General features: G+C 43.3%; 1 protein-coding gene across 1 annotated transcript; it reads right to left on the bottom strand.

The window, feature by feature from the left end:
* Positions 1–430: 430 nt before the first annotated feature.
* On the bottom strand, positions 431–4,520 carry LOC127008809 (uncharacterized). The gene is made up of 2 exons (XM_050881207.1): positions 3,386–4,520; positions 431–1,074 (listed from the first exon to the last, which is right to left on the bottom strand). The coding sequence occupies exons 1-2, from the start codon at positions 4,280–4,282 to the stop codon at positions 1,066–1,068; spliced, it is 906 nt and encodes a 301-aa protein (XP_050737164.1). The 5' UTR covers positions 4,283–4,520; the 3' UTR covers positions 431–1,065.
* Between the last annotated feature and the right edge of the window lie 8,954 nt (positions 4,521–13,474).

Here is a 13,474-nt window from a genome sequence, read left to right as displayed (position 1 = left end):
ATTGTAGCCATTTCCTCTTTATAGGAGTAAATATCATAAACTTTCCTTGCAATTGCAGCCATTTCCTCTTTATAGGATTCAATATTATACCAGAGCTGCTGAATTTTTTTCTAACATAGTGTAGGGCATACGAGGCTCTCTAAAAATCCTCTTTCTGTCTCTCTCGATAAAAGGGGACTCCTTTATGGTGCGATGATACGCAGCATTATAGGCCAGGGTGACTGTAAGTAAGTAACATTATATCCCAAACGGACACAATTCCTAGAACCATTCTCCTCAAAATGTTAACAACGGTATAATTTGTTATTTCATTTCCACTTGTATGGTGTCGTGAGGGAATAAGTAAACCACCTCAAATGCCCTTTTCTCTAGGCTTTACTCGGCAAGAAAACCCTAGGTGCGTACAGTACCTGCAGCCCGAGTGCACTGGCTTCATCGACGAAGAAACTAGGTACGTTAGTTTCGAAACCATATAATACGATTCATATTACATACGAATCACCTATCCCGAACGATACATATGAATCCCTAAAACGAACAAGCACTAAAACCCCAACAAATACAGACAACTTAAACTATAGAATCACCACATTCTCCCCCTCATACAAATAATTATGTACATATCACACGCCTAGTCTATCCGGAGCTTTCCTGACTCTTCTTGAACGTCTTAGTGGTTCAGGTCTTTCTTCGGAAGTTTCGGGCGAGTCGCTTTTTCTTGTGTCCGGAAGTCTAGTGTCATCGGAGGCTGGGTAACAAGCGTCAGGAGTGGCTGCCCCTCCGTCGCTGTCATCGGTAGAAGTCGGTTCTGGAGCCGAAATCTCTTCAGTGGGTGTTGTCCCATTGATGTTCTCTTGCATGGTTGTCTGTTCCTTAGGGGTTGGAGCCAGGTCCCTCGTGGAGACGGTAGACCTTCTCCCATCCGGATGGCGAATGTGAGCGTAGTGTGGTGTAGCACTCTCGAGATCAACTTCTTCCACTAACGGATCCGATTTGGAATTACGAACAAACTTCCGCAGCAGGACAGGTCCAGGTGTGGCAAGCCAGGAAGGTAAGGAGTAACCACTAAATGATCTCCAAGGGAAAGAAAATAACCTTTCATGAGGGGTTTGATTGGTGGCAGTACAAAGGAGGGACCGAATGGAATGAAGTACTCTGTCCAGAACTAGTTCCCACTGAGACTCGGGGAGTTTGGAGGATCTGAGTGCTCGGCGTACAGTTTTCCAAATAGTACCAATCTCTCTTTCACATTGTCCGTTACCTTGGAGGTGGTAGGGAGTGGAGTGTGTCATGACGACACCGTGGCACAACAGAAAATCTGCGACTTCACGAGACATGAACTGTGTTCCTCTGTCCGAATGAACTGATGATGGACAACCGAACATAGAGAACAGTTTAAGGAAGCAAGCTTTAACAGTTTGAGCAGACATATCTGGGGATGGGAACACAAATGGGAATCTAGAGTACTCGTCTAACATTACCAGGAGGTGTTTATTCTTTGTAGTAGGAGGTTTCGGTCCAGCGAAATCAATAGAGATTCGGTCAAAGGGTTGCGTTGCATGGATCAGGTTCTTAACTGGAGGTTTAAAGAATCTAGGTTTCAATTCTGAACAAATACTGCATTGAGAACAAACCCTCCTTACATCATCTAGAGAAAAAGCCAGATTCTTAACTTTTACAAAATGATAAAGTCTTGTGACGCCAAGATGACAGAGACACGTGTACTTGTTCGAGAGAGACTGAGCCTGAGTTAGTATTAACTGAGCATGCACGAGACAGTGTGTCGCAAGGGATGTTTTGAGGACCTGGTCGGTACTTAATGTCATACAATTATTCAGAGAGCTCGAGACGCCATCTAAATATTTTGTCATTCTTAATTTTGGAGGAATGCCGTGAGTCAAACATGAAGGATACAGCTTGTTGGTCAGTGACAATAGTGAATTTGCGGCCCAATATAAAAAGTCTCCATTTACGTACGGCTTCAATGATAGCAGTGGCTTCTCTCTTCACAGTAGGCTGAAGTCTTTCAGAGCCGGTCAGGGTTCTGGAGAAGAAAGCTACTGGCCGACCAAGCTGGGAAAGAGTGGCTGCTATGGAGACAGAGGATGCGTCAGTCTCGATCTGGAGTGGCAAAGTTTCATCATAGGCAGCTACTGAAGCCTTACAGATATCTCTCTTTAGCGATTCGAAACATTTAATAGCTTCAGAGCCGAGTGGAAAACTCTGGCACAGCAGAAGAAGCTGTATGCGCTTAGAATAGTTAGGGATCCAGATGGAATAGTATGAGAAGAGGCCAAGCGCTCGTTTTAGAGAGGGTGAATCTTTAGGAACTGGCATTTCTATCAGGGGTCTGATACGATCTGGATCAGGGCGCAGAGAATTATCGGAGATGCAATACCCGAGATACGTAATTTCTTTTAAGCCGTAGTGACACTTCTCCAAGTTCAAAGTCAAGTTGTAATTTGAGGCTACCTCCTTGAAACGCTGAAGGTTCCGGTCATGTTCCTCCTTGCTTACGCCGCATACAATAACATCATCAATGTAAGCATAGGTGGCTTGCAATTTGTTGTCAGCTATGAGAGTCCATGATTCTCTGAAAAACAGCAACGGAGTTTGTCAGACCGAAAGGAACTCTGGTAAATTGAAGTAACTGTCCGTCAGCCTCAAAAGCAGTGTACTGTTTCTCCGTTTCTCGTAAGGGAACTTGATAGTAAGCATTTTTTAGATCAAGTTTGCTTAATATTTTGTACTTAGCCATCTTGTGAATTAAATCATGAATACGAGGCATTGGGTAAGCGTCCAATGACTTAAAACGGTTTATGGTACGAGAGTAATCAACAACCATGCGCCGCTTGTGTCTCTCATCGCTTGTTACTAGCACTTGAGCTCTCCAAGGGGACTGACTCTTCTCTACAACACCTTCTTGTAACAAAGACTGTACTTCCTCATGAATAAACTCTTCATCCGACCTCGAGAACTTACGAGAACACGTGGAGACTGGCTTTGTATTAGGGGACAGGTTAGGGAAGAGGGATGGAGGATCAATAGACATTGATGCTACGTTACATATAGTTAGTTTAGGTAAAGAGCCATCCAAAGTGAATTCCACAGCCTGGTGTTTTTCCATGAAGTCTCTCCCCAAGATTACTTTATAACACAACTGGGGAAGAACTGACAACTTGAATTGAGGATACAGACTGTCGTTAACTTTCAGGTTTACAAAGCAATGTCCTCCGGTAGTAGAAACTTGGGAAGAAGCAAGGGTGACATCAGTCTTTGATGGGTACACAGGAATATTTAAGTTTTTCACAACTTGTGGATGGATGAAACTAATACTACTTCCACTGTCAATAAGGAAGTTCACTTGCAGTTCATTGACACTCACAGGAATTGTAGAGCTCCGCGGCGTAGTAACAGACGCTAATACTGGAGTGGCGGCAGTAGTTGGTGGCAGGGCGCAGTGTCCACAGGGAGGGACCGGGGAGGTAGAGCCAGGAGGTTCCATAGCAGCAGCGACTGCGGTGTAAGGTCTTCTCGATCGTCCAGGGTCGCCAGGCCTGCAGACGCTGGCGTAATGGCCCGTCTTCCCACACCTACGGCACACTGAAGCACGAGCAAGGCAGCGAGACCGAGGATGCCGCTTTCCACCGCAGAAGAAACAGGATTGAGACTGGGAGGCGGCAGCTACGGTGTCCGTGGTGTTAACAGAGGCCTCCGAGGTAAGAGCAGGAGCAGCCGACACGTTCCCTGGAGTGACAGGTGAAGAGTATCCTTCAGCGTTGCGTTGAGCAGTGTCGAGGCTTCGAGCAAGTTGTACGGCCTCATTCAGGGACAAAGTTTCTCTCTCCAATAGACGTTGACGGATGGTAGGAGAGGCGAGACCAGTGATGAAGGCATCTCTGATGGCTTCCTGAGTGTAGGTGTCAGCAGTCACGTCTTTGTAGTCACAGTCTTTAGACAGCTGCTTCAGAGACAAGAGGAAGGTGTCGATGGACTCGGCCAGTTGCTGCCTGCGAGTAGCCAATTGATGCCGGGCGAAGATGATATTCTTGGGCCTCACGTACACAGTTTTCAAAGGTTTGATGGCCTCCTCGTATGATGGGCAGTCGGTGATGTGGGTGTATGCTTCTGGAGAGATGTAGTTGACGAGCAGCTTCAACTTGTCAGGTGCAGGAGATATAGACTGAATGAAGTTATTGAAGGTGCAGAGCCAGTGGTTCCACTGAGCAGGCGTAGTGTCTTGTGCACCCTCGAAGCGTTCAGGTTTCAGTAGTCTCTCCATCTCCAGCTTGCTTCATGGATTCTTGCCGAGTAAATTGTCGTGAGGGAATAAGTAAGCCACCTCAAATCCCCTTTTCTCTAGGCTTTACTCGGCAAGAAAACCCTAGGTGCGTACAGTACCTGCAGCCCGAGTGCACTGGCTTCATCGACGAAGAAACTAGATACGTTAGTTTCGAAACCATATAATACGATTCATATTACATACGAATCACCTATCCCGAACGATACATATGAATCCCTAAAACGAACGAGCACTAAAACCCCAACAAATACAGACAACTTAAACTATAGAATCACCACATATGGTAAGCCGTTAGTTTCACGTGTCGCATAGGTAGCTTCCAATTTATCTCCTGCATCACGGAATTAACGAACTCTGAACCTTGATCTGTAACAACTGTCTGAGGAACACCGTGTACACAAACAACATCCACGTACAACGCCCTTGCCATTTCGCGGGCTTCCTTATCCGTAAGGGTACTGTAATCAAATACATTTTTAAAAACATCAACTATGGGCATAACGTATCGAACCCCATTGTCCGATACACCCATGGGACCCACAAGGTCCATGTATATTCTCTCAAAAGGAGCGGTGACGTCTGGATAATGCCGCCAAGGAGCAGGGTGCAAGTTCCCAACTCAATTTTAAAACGGCTACCATGACGCACTTCCTTACATAATTTTCTACATCCCGTTTCATTCCAGGCCAGAAAGCGAACTTTCTACACCGACATAACGTAACTTTGGTTCCTCCGTGCCCTGCAGTGGCGACGAATGAGCCAGAGTTATCGCCTTGGAAATACTTCACCTTAGTGGCTTCGTACGGATTCACTAAAACACATTATTTTCCACCCGCAACTCTGACAGGGGCGGCATCTCACATTATGCCCATCTTCAACACAATATAACACATTTTCCACCTGTACCTCTAACAGGGGCGTCTTCAACACAATATAACACATTTTCCACCTGTACCTCTAACAGGGGCGGCATCTTCACATTATGACTTTTTTCTCCGAGTCTTTGCTCAGTCTCATTCATGGGGCTTCCTTCTTTTAGCATACTTATATGCTGGCTGCTCATCATGCAGCTCACTAATCTCCTGAATACTCCAGTCAAGTGTGTGGCCAATACACTCACAATTCAGGTTTATACATATCATACATTTTATTTTCTCATCTTCCGGCGCCTGTTTCTTTTTCTACACTAGTGCAATACCTTGCCCCTCATTATCCACGTGTTCCACGGTTTTTGTTGTTCCCCATCCACAAACATTATAGCGCGTGTCCTTCTAATTCAATCTCAGTGTCCTGTGAGCCTTCATCCTTGATAAAAAATCTGCTACTATATTTTCCTTGCCAGGCAAATGATTGATTGTGAAACCATACTCACTCATGAGAGTCTGCCATCTAGCTATCCTGCCATTGGGACTAGCTACCTGTAACAACCATACTAAAGGTCTGTGATCCGTGTGGATCTCAATAGGGTAACCCAGTATTAATGGGCGGTTCACTTGCAACCCATATATTACAGCTAAAGCCTCTCGTTCAACTGTACTGTACCGCTGTTCTGCCGTGTTCAATTTCTTTCTAAAAAAAGATACAGGTCTTAGTTCATCATCATTATCCTGTTGTTGCAATACTCCACCAGTATTGTAGTAGGACGCGTCAGTAGTGAACACGAAAGGTTTGTTAAAGTCAGGAAATTTTTTAGAGTGACTGTATCAAGCATTCTATCTTTAAGGGTTGAGAACGCAATTTTTGCTTCATCTGTGCATATGAGTGGATTTTTTTCTTCTTGAGTGTATCTTTCTTCCCTTTGTAAATTTTTAGAAGAGGAGCAACAATTTGTGAATAATTTGCAATACATTTGCGATAATAATTAATTAGTCAGTCTAAGAAATGACTGTAAATCATGAACAGTTTGCGGGGCCGGGATGTTTTGTATGGCCTCCAGCTTGCTAGATTAAGGTCTTATTCCCTATGAGCTGATGACATGGCCCATGTATGTAATTTACTTTGTTCTTTAAAAAGTTACACTTCTCCATCATAATAGTCTGTTTGGCTTCCTTTAAGCGTTCCAGCATTTGTTCTAAGTTATCTACATGATTAGGAAATATATCGCCCTGGATAATTATGTCATCAAGGTACACCTGAACCTTGTTACCTAATAGTCCTGTAAGGACAGTGTTTATTATTTTCTTGAAGCAGGACGGGGCTGTTTTTAGGCCAAAGGGGAGGGAAGTAAATTCCCAATGTCCTGCTGGAGAAGAAAACGCCGTCTTATCTCTACTAATTTCATCTCGGGGGATTTGACAGTAACCCTGTTTCAAGTCTAGGCATGAAAAAAGCTTACTGTCTCCCAATTGATTGAGTATGGTAGTTATATTAGGGAGTGGGTACCGGTCGTCCCGTAGTGTCTTATTAAGTGCCCGGAAGTCCAGACAAAGTCGTAGTCCTTCATCTTTTTTTGGCGCTGGGATAAGTGGGGCATTATAGGGTGATCGCGAAGGGCGAATCGCACCCTGTTGCTGGAGCGATATAAGTTGTTCATTTACTCTGTCATGATAACTGATATGAATGTTATATGGACGCCTGTGCACTACTTTATCAATATTTTGCTTGATGGTGCTTTGAAAATAGGGCGTTACTGTTAATGTTTCTTGTTCTGTGGAAAACACTGTTATATATTTATTTATTAAGGACTTTAATACCTGACTCTCTCTCTTCATTTGGGAATTTAGCGTCAACAATTTGATTGAGGATTTTCTTCCTTGCTTCAAACTCTGCAAGCTTCAAGTCTGTCTTAACTGTGTCAGCGGTCTGTACACTAGATCCTTGTGGCAGATCAGCGTATTGCTCATGAGTGACTATGGTTTCACAAATCCTAACGTTGTATTATCATCTATCTTTACACTTTCACTTTCAATATTCAAATACGGCACAGTGACATAAGATCTTTGATTGTCAGGTGAAGGGGTCACCTTAACTATCCCTGAGCACAAGACTCTAGCCTGAGTATTACTAACACAAGGCTCAAATAAAGCTTCACTTGCCTGTAGTTACGTCACTAGCGTTATGTAACCTGCAACAGATGCAAGCAGTTGCAAAGGTTCAGCTGTTTGGCAACGTACGGCCTTATTTCCAGTGAGACATTCTTCATTTCCATCTACATTTAGCTAAGATCCGTCACCTCTAGATATAAGACATATTTTTCCTGGCATAATGGGTTGTATTGGTATGGTTTCCCCTTCTATTATCAGTTTTCAGCTTCGTTTCTTTTGTTCCTTATTTAGTTTCCATGTTTTTAAAAATCACCTCGTGTTGCATGAAAAATCAGTACTCAACATAATATGAGTCGGCGAATCTACATCGCGTGTTATCAATAAGTTTTGGAAACTACTTTTTCCTTCCATATTAACTTGTCTTTTACCGTCATTTTCAATATGGTATCTATGCACTGAGACAATATTCACGGGTTTCGCTTCACATTCATTTACTGCGAGCCCTAATTCTTTAATAAATTCATCCGTTAAAAACTCACACACGCTCCTGTTTCTAGGAGTGCTGCCACTTTTGCATATGAATTATCATTAGTGCGATCTGCCTACCAAAGTTACTCTTGAGTTATGTTGATTATAGCCTTCTTTTCATTATTTTTCAGGTCACTCCCTTGTTCGTCATAGCCTTCTTTTCCTTATATTTATGTGAGACGGTTACTCCCTTGTTCGTTATAGCCTTCATCTTATTATATTAAAGGTTACTCCCTTGATCGTTATAGCCTTTATCTTATTATATTAAAGGTTACTCCCTTGATCGTTATAGCCTTCATCTTATTATATTAAAGGTTACTCCCTTGATCGTTATAGCCTTCATCTTATTATATTAAAGGTTACTCCCTTGATCGTTATAGCCTTCATCTTATTATATTAAAGGTTACTCCCTTGTTCGTTATAGCCTTCATCTTATTATATTAAAAGTTACTCCCTTCTTCGTTATAGCCTTCATCTTATTATATTAAAGGTTACTCCCTTGTTCGTTATAGCCTTCATCTTATTATATTAAAGGTTACTCCCTTGATCGTTATAGCCTTCATCTTATTATATTAAAGGTTACTCCCTTGTTCGTTATAGCCTTCATCTTATTATATTAAAGGTTACTCCCTTGTTCGTTATAGCCTTCATCTTATTATATTAAAGGTTACTCCCTTGTTCGTTATAGCCTTCATCTTATTATATTAAAGGTTACTCCCTTGTTCGTTATAGGCTTCATCTTATTATATTAAAGGTTACTCCCTGTTTTGATCTTCGCTCAGTTTCCGTTTTTTCCACTGCAAATGTGCATATTTATTTATTTATTTATTTATTATTCATTTACTTATTTAATGTTATTTGTAGTAGTTAACTGAGGGGGGGTACCTACCCTGGCCTCCTCTTCCTCTGATTCTCCTACTTCACACATTTCTCTTAGTACTTGACACTTTTGTTCATATGCTTCATTTTTTTTTTCATTCTTGACTTTTTATCCATACCTCACACTTTTCTTAATATTTCAAATTTTGTCTACATCACACTCTACATTTCCTACCTGGGGGACGCGGGTTAGGCCTTTATAAAGTCACTCTATGGCTGCATGCCCGCCGCGGCACACCACCACCCTGTGAGGCGTACAGCCCCGTGTTCCCCTCCATCCAGGGGTAACAATCCTAAAACAAACAAACCTGGGAGGCAGGACGCTGCCAGTGCCTGTCACCTCACACCCTCTCACTAATGAGTGGATCACGGCGCGGGTGGAGAGACTGCCCATCCCTCTCCACTCCGCCCGGGAAGGAACTCATGAATTCTCGGTTGAGTCGCGTGTGCTACCCATTGCACTACAGAACAACAGTGGTTGGCCAGAGTTTCCATTACCATATCGTCAAAGTCCATGTCCTCCGGAAGAACCAATAATTATATAATTAAATCGTCACTATTATTACTGCCACTTAAAACGAGTAAAGCTTAATAATAATAAGAGGCGTTTTCTCGTCAGGGTAAATTAAACAAAAGCACTGTAAGCACAAGTCCCTGTTTATCCCTATACCGCTGCCGCCAGTTTTGGATCCTTCTTTTCTTGTATTTTAATTTTTACTTTTTTATTTCATTTGCATTAGCTTGTATTAAAACAACTCTTTTATCACTCATTAATTACTCCATAAATGATCTCACCGTCTCGTATCCCTGGTAGCGTGATCCGGCTTGAGTTGATATTGGAGACTGGTGTTCGGGGATAAACAAGGGAAAAAGAAAATATACATTTATTTAAAATTAAATGAAAGTAATTGCCTTACGCAATATTCTATGCTCAGACGATCATAACGCTGATACATTCAGCAATGGATGCAACATATGACAAACGACATGTCTTTAAACATAATTCTACAATTTGTGCTCAGTTGTTGCCAATAATAATAACACTCGTCATTCCACAAGGCAGTGGTTTGTTTCTCTCTGCTTACATCACAATATTTAAGTACTCTCCTCACATCCTAATAACACATTCCTATAGTATAATCTACTACAATTTCACGGAAGCACCAAATTATACCACACCCAGTGGTTTCTACCTTTGCTTTACATCGCAATAAAATAATCACAATCCTGTCCCAATCACAGTCCTACTACACATCTCCTACATTATAATTTCCAGGACAATACAGTCGGTTTCCCTTAGATTCTCGAATTTCTACTCACGATTAAGATCACAACAGCCATTATCAGCTGAGTGAGAAGCAGTACTGCTTGAAGCGAGTGCAAGGCTCGGTCTGCCCATACCACTGTTGTCTAGGTCACATTTTTCCTTGCTTGAGGCGGAACTACATCCTTGACACGCCTTCATTTCCTACATAACCAGTAGCCAATACTTCCTGTCAACAACCATTGGCTCGCTCATTATGTTGTATTGTCTACTTCTCCTGCTTATTCGTGATGCACTCTTAATACACTCCCACAGTGACTTCTCTTTTCAGTTATTCGCTTATAGCATTTCGTCACACCGCACGTGACATGTTAGAGTCCTCTTGAATGGTTATCCACACTTCCTGACCAAGCCTACTGGGTATCTGTTTTCTGTATGTGGGTCTGGGTATTTTCCATAACCTCTCCGTAGTGTTAGTGCTTATCAGATGTTTGCAACTTTGTATATCTGAGTAATTGCTTTCCTTCCCTCTCCTATCATATTTACAATTCTTGTCTCCATATCTCCACTCGGTATTTGCCTCTGATTGGGGTCACTATTAATTAACTGTGCTGCTGTGGTAGTCTTCTGTTTGTCCATATTCTGGGTCCCAACAACCCTACACGTATTCCCGACCGTCTTGGAGACAGGCCCAACATTCTAGACCTCTTCCTTACCTCAAACACTTCTGCTTATTCTGTCAAACTGTTCTCCGTTGGGCTCCTCCGATCACAATCTTATTTCTGCATCCTGTCCTATCGCTCATGTACACCCTCTGGACCCACCGAAGAGGCGCTGCTTCTAGCATTTTGCTTCAGCTCGGTGGGACGACCTGAGGATGTACTTTTCCGATTTCCCGTGGAATGATTATTGCTTCCAGGATAGAGACCCCTCTGTGTGTGCTCAGCGCATCACAGAGGTAATTGTCTCTGGAATGGAGGCATACATTCTACGTTCTTTCTCTACTCCTCACGCTAAAAAGCCTTGGTTTAATCACGCTTGTTCTCGTGCTGTCAATAATAGAGAGGCAGCTCATAAAAGGTACCAGAGCCTTCAAACTAATGCTAATTATGAACTCTACATTTCTGCCCGGTATCGTGCCAAATCTATTCTCCGACTAACCAAAAATTCTTTCATTAATTAATCATCTTTCCTCCACTCTCAGTCCTGACGGCAACACTGCCGTCTCATCTATCTCTAAGGCTGAACTCTTCTCTCAGACTTTTTCTAAAAACTCCACTCTGGACGATTCTGGGCATATTCCTCCTACTCATTCCCCCTCTGACTCTTTTATGCCTGTTATAAAGATTCTTCAAAATGATGTTTTCTATGCCCTCTCTGGCCTCAATCCTCAGAAGGCTTATGGACCTGATGGAGTGCCTCCTATTGTCCTTAAAAACTGTGCCTCCGTGCTGTCACCTGCTTGGTCAAACTCTTTCGCCTCTGCCTGTCAACATCTATCTTTCCTTCCTGCTGGAGGCACGCCTACATACAGCCTGTGCTTAAGAAGGGTGACCGTTCCAATCCCTCAAACTACCGTCCTATACATAGCTTTACTTTCTTGTCTATCTAAAGCTTTTGAATCAATCCTTAACCGGAAGATTCAAAAGCACCTTTCCACTTCTGACCTTCTATCTGATCACCAGTATGGGTTCCGCAAGGGGCATTCTACTGGTGATCTCCTTGCCTTCCTAACTGACTCTTGGTCATCCTCTCTTAATCGTTTCGGTGAACCCTTTGCTATAGCGCTGGGCACATCAAAAGCTTTTGATAGGGCCTTGCACAAATCTTGCTTTCCAAACTACCCTCCTACGGTTTCTATCCTTCTCTCTGTACCTTTATCTCCAGTTTCCTTTCTGACCGTTCTATTTCTGCTGTGGTAGACGGTCACTGTTCTTCCCCTAAACCTATTAACAGTGGTGTCCCACAGTGTTCTGTCCTATCTCCCACTCTCTTTCTGTTGCTCATTGATGATCTTCTTTCCAAAACGAACTGTCCTATCCATTCCTACGCCGATGATTCCACTCTGCATTACTCAACTTCTTTTAATAGAAGACCCACCCTACAGGAACTTAACGACCCAAGGCTGGAGGCAACATAACGCTTAGCCTCAGACCTTACTATTATTTCTGATTGGGGCAAGAGGAACCTGGTGTCCTTCAACGCCTCAAAAACACAGTTTCTCCACCTATCCACTCGACACAATCTTCCAAACAACAATCCCCTATTCTTTGACAACCCTCAGCTATCACCTTACTCAACACTAAACATCCTCGGTCTATCCTTAACTCAAAATCTCAATTGGAAACTTCATATCTCATCTCTTACTAAATCAGCTTCCTCGAGGCTGGGCGTTCTGTACCGTCTCCGCCAGTTCTTCTCCCCCGCACAGTTGCTGTTCATTTACAAGGGCCTTGTCCGCCCTCGTATGGAGTATGCATTTCATGTGTGTGTGTGTGTGTGGGGGGGGGGGGGCCCCTCACACAGCTCTCTTTGACAGAGTGGAGTTAAAGGCTCTTCGTCTCACCAGCTCTCCTCCTCATAATGATAGTCTTCTAACTCTCAAATTCTGCCGCCACGTTGCCTCTGTTTCTATCTTCTATCGATATTTCCATGCTGACTGCTCTTCTGAACTTGCTAACTGCATGTCTCCCCTCCTCCCGCGGCCCCGCTGCACACGACTTTCTACTCATGCTCATCCCTATACTGTCCAAACCCCTTATGCAAGAGTCAACCAGCATCTTCACTCTTTCATCCCTCACGCTGGTAAACTCTGGAACAATCTTCATTCATCTGTATTTCCTCCTGCCTACGACTTGAACTCTTTCAAGAGGAGGGAATCAGGACACCTCTCCTCCCGAAATTGACCTCTGTTTTTGGACACTCCTTTGTGTTGTGGGGGGGGGGGGCTCCACTCACACAGCTCTCTCGGACAGAGTGGAGTCTAGGGCTCTCCGTCTCATCAGCTCTCCTCCTCTTACTGATAGTCTTCTATCTCTTAAATTCCGCCGCCATGTTGCCTCTCTTTCTATCTTCTATCGTTATTTTCACGCTGACTGCTCTTCTGAACTTGCTAACTGCATGCCTCCCCCCCTCCCGCGGCCACGCTGCACACGACTTTCTACTAAAGCTCATCCCTTTATTGTCCAAATCCCTTACACACGAGTTAACCAGCATCTTCACTCTTTCATCCCTAACGCTGGTAAACTCTGGAACTATCTTCCTTCATCTGTATTTTTTCCTGCCTACGACTTGAACTCTTTCAAGATGAGGGTATCGGGACACCTCTCCTCCCGAAATTGACCCCTCTTTCGGCAAACTCTTTGGCCTGAGTCGAATCGGAAGCCTAAGTTGAACTTAAGTTGCCAAGATGGCCAAACGTCAACAAGCTCGTCAGTAACGAATGGAAGTTCTGGAGTTTATCTCATAGGAGGAAATTACTGTAAGAATATTACTTTTATGTTTATTTTATGATAA

This window comes from Eriocheir sinensis, chromosome 38, assembly GCF_024679095.1.
Source record: "Eriocheir sinensis breed Jianghai 21 chromosome 38, ASM2467909v1, whole genome shotgun sequence".
Lineage (NCBI taxonomy): Eukaryota > Metazoa > Arthropoda > Malacostraca > Decapoda > Varunidae > Eriocheir > Eriocheir sinensis.
The sequence above is the reverse complement of the archived record's forward strand: the minus strand, read 5'-3'. Positions and strand labels throughout refer to the sequence as shown.

Excerpts from the sequence above, each read along its gene's own strand:
- LOC127008809 (XM_050881207.1), bottom strand. The coding sequence starts at position 4,282 with ATGGAGAGACTACTGAAACCTGAACGCTTCGAGGGTGCACAAGACACT.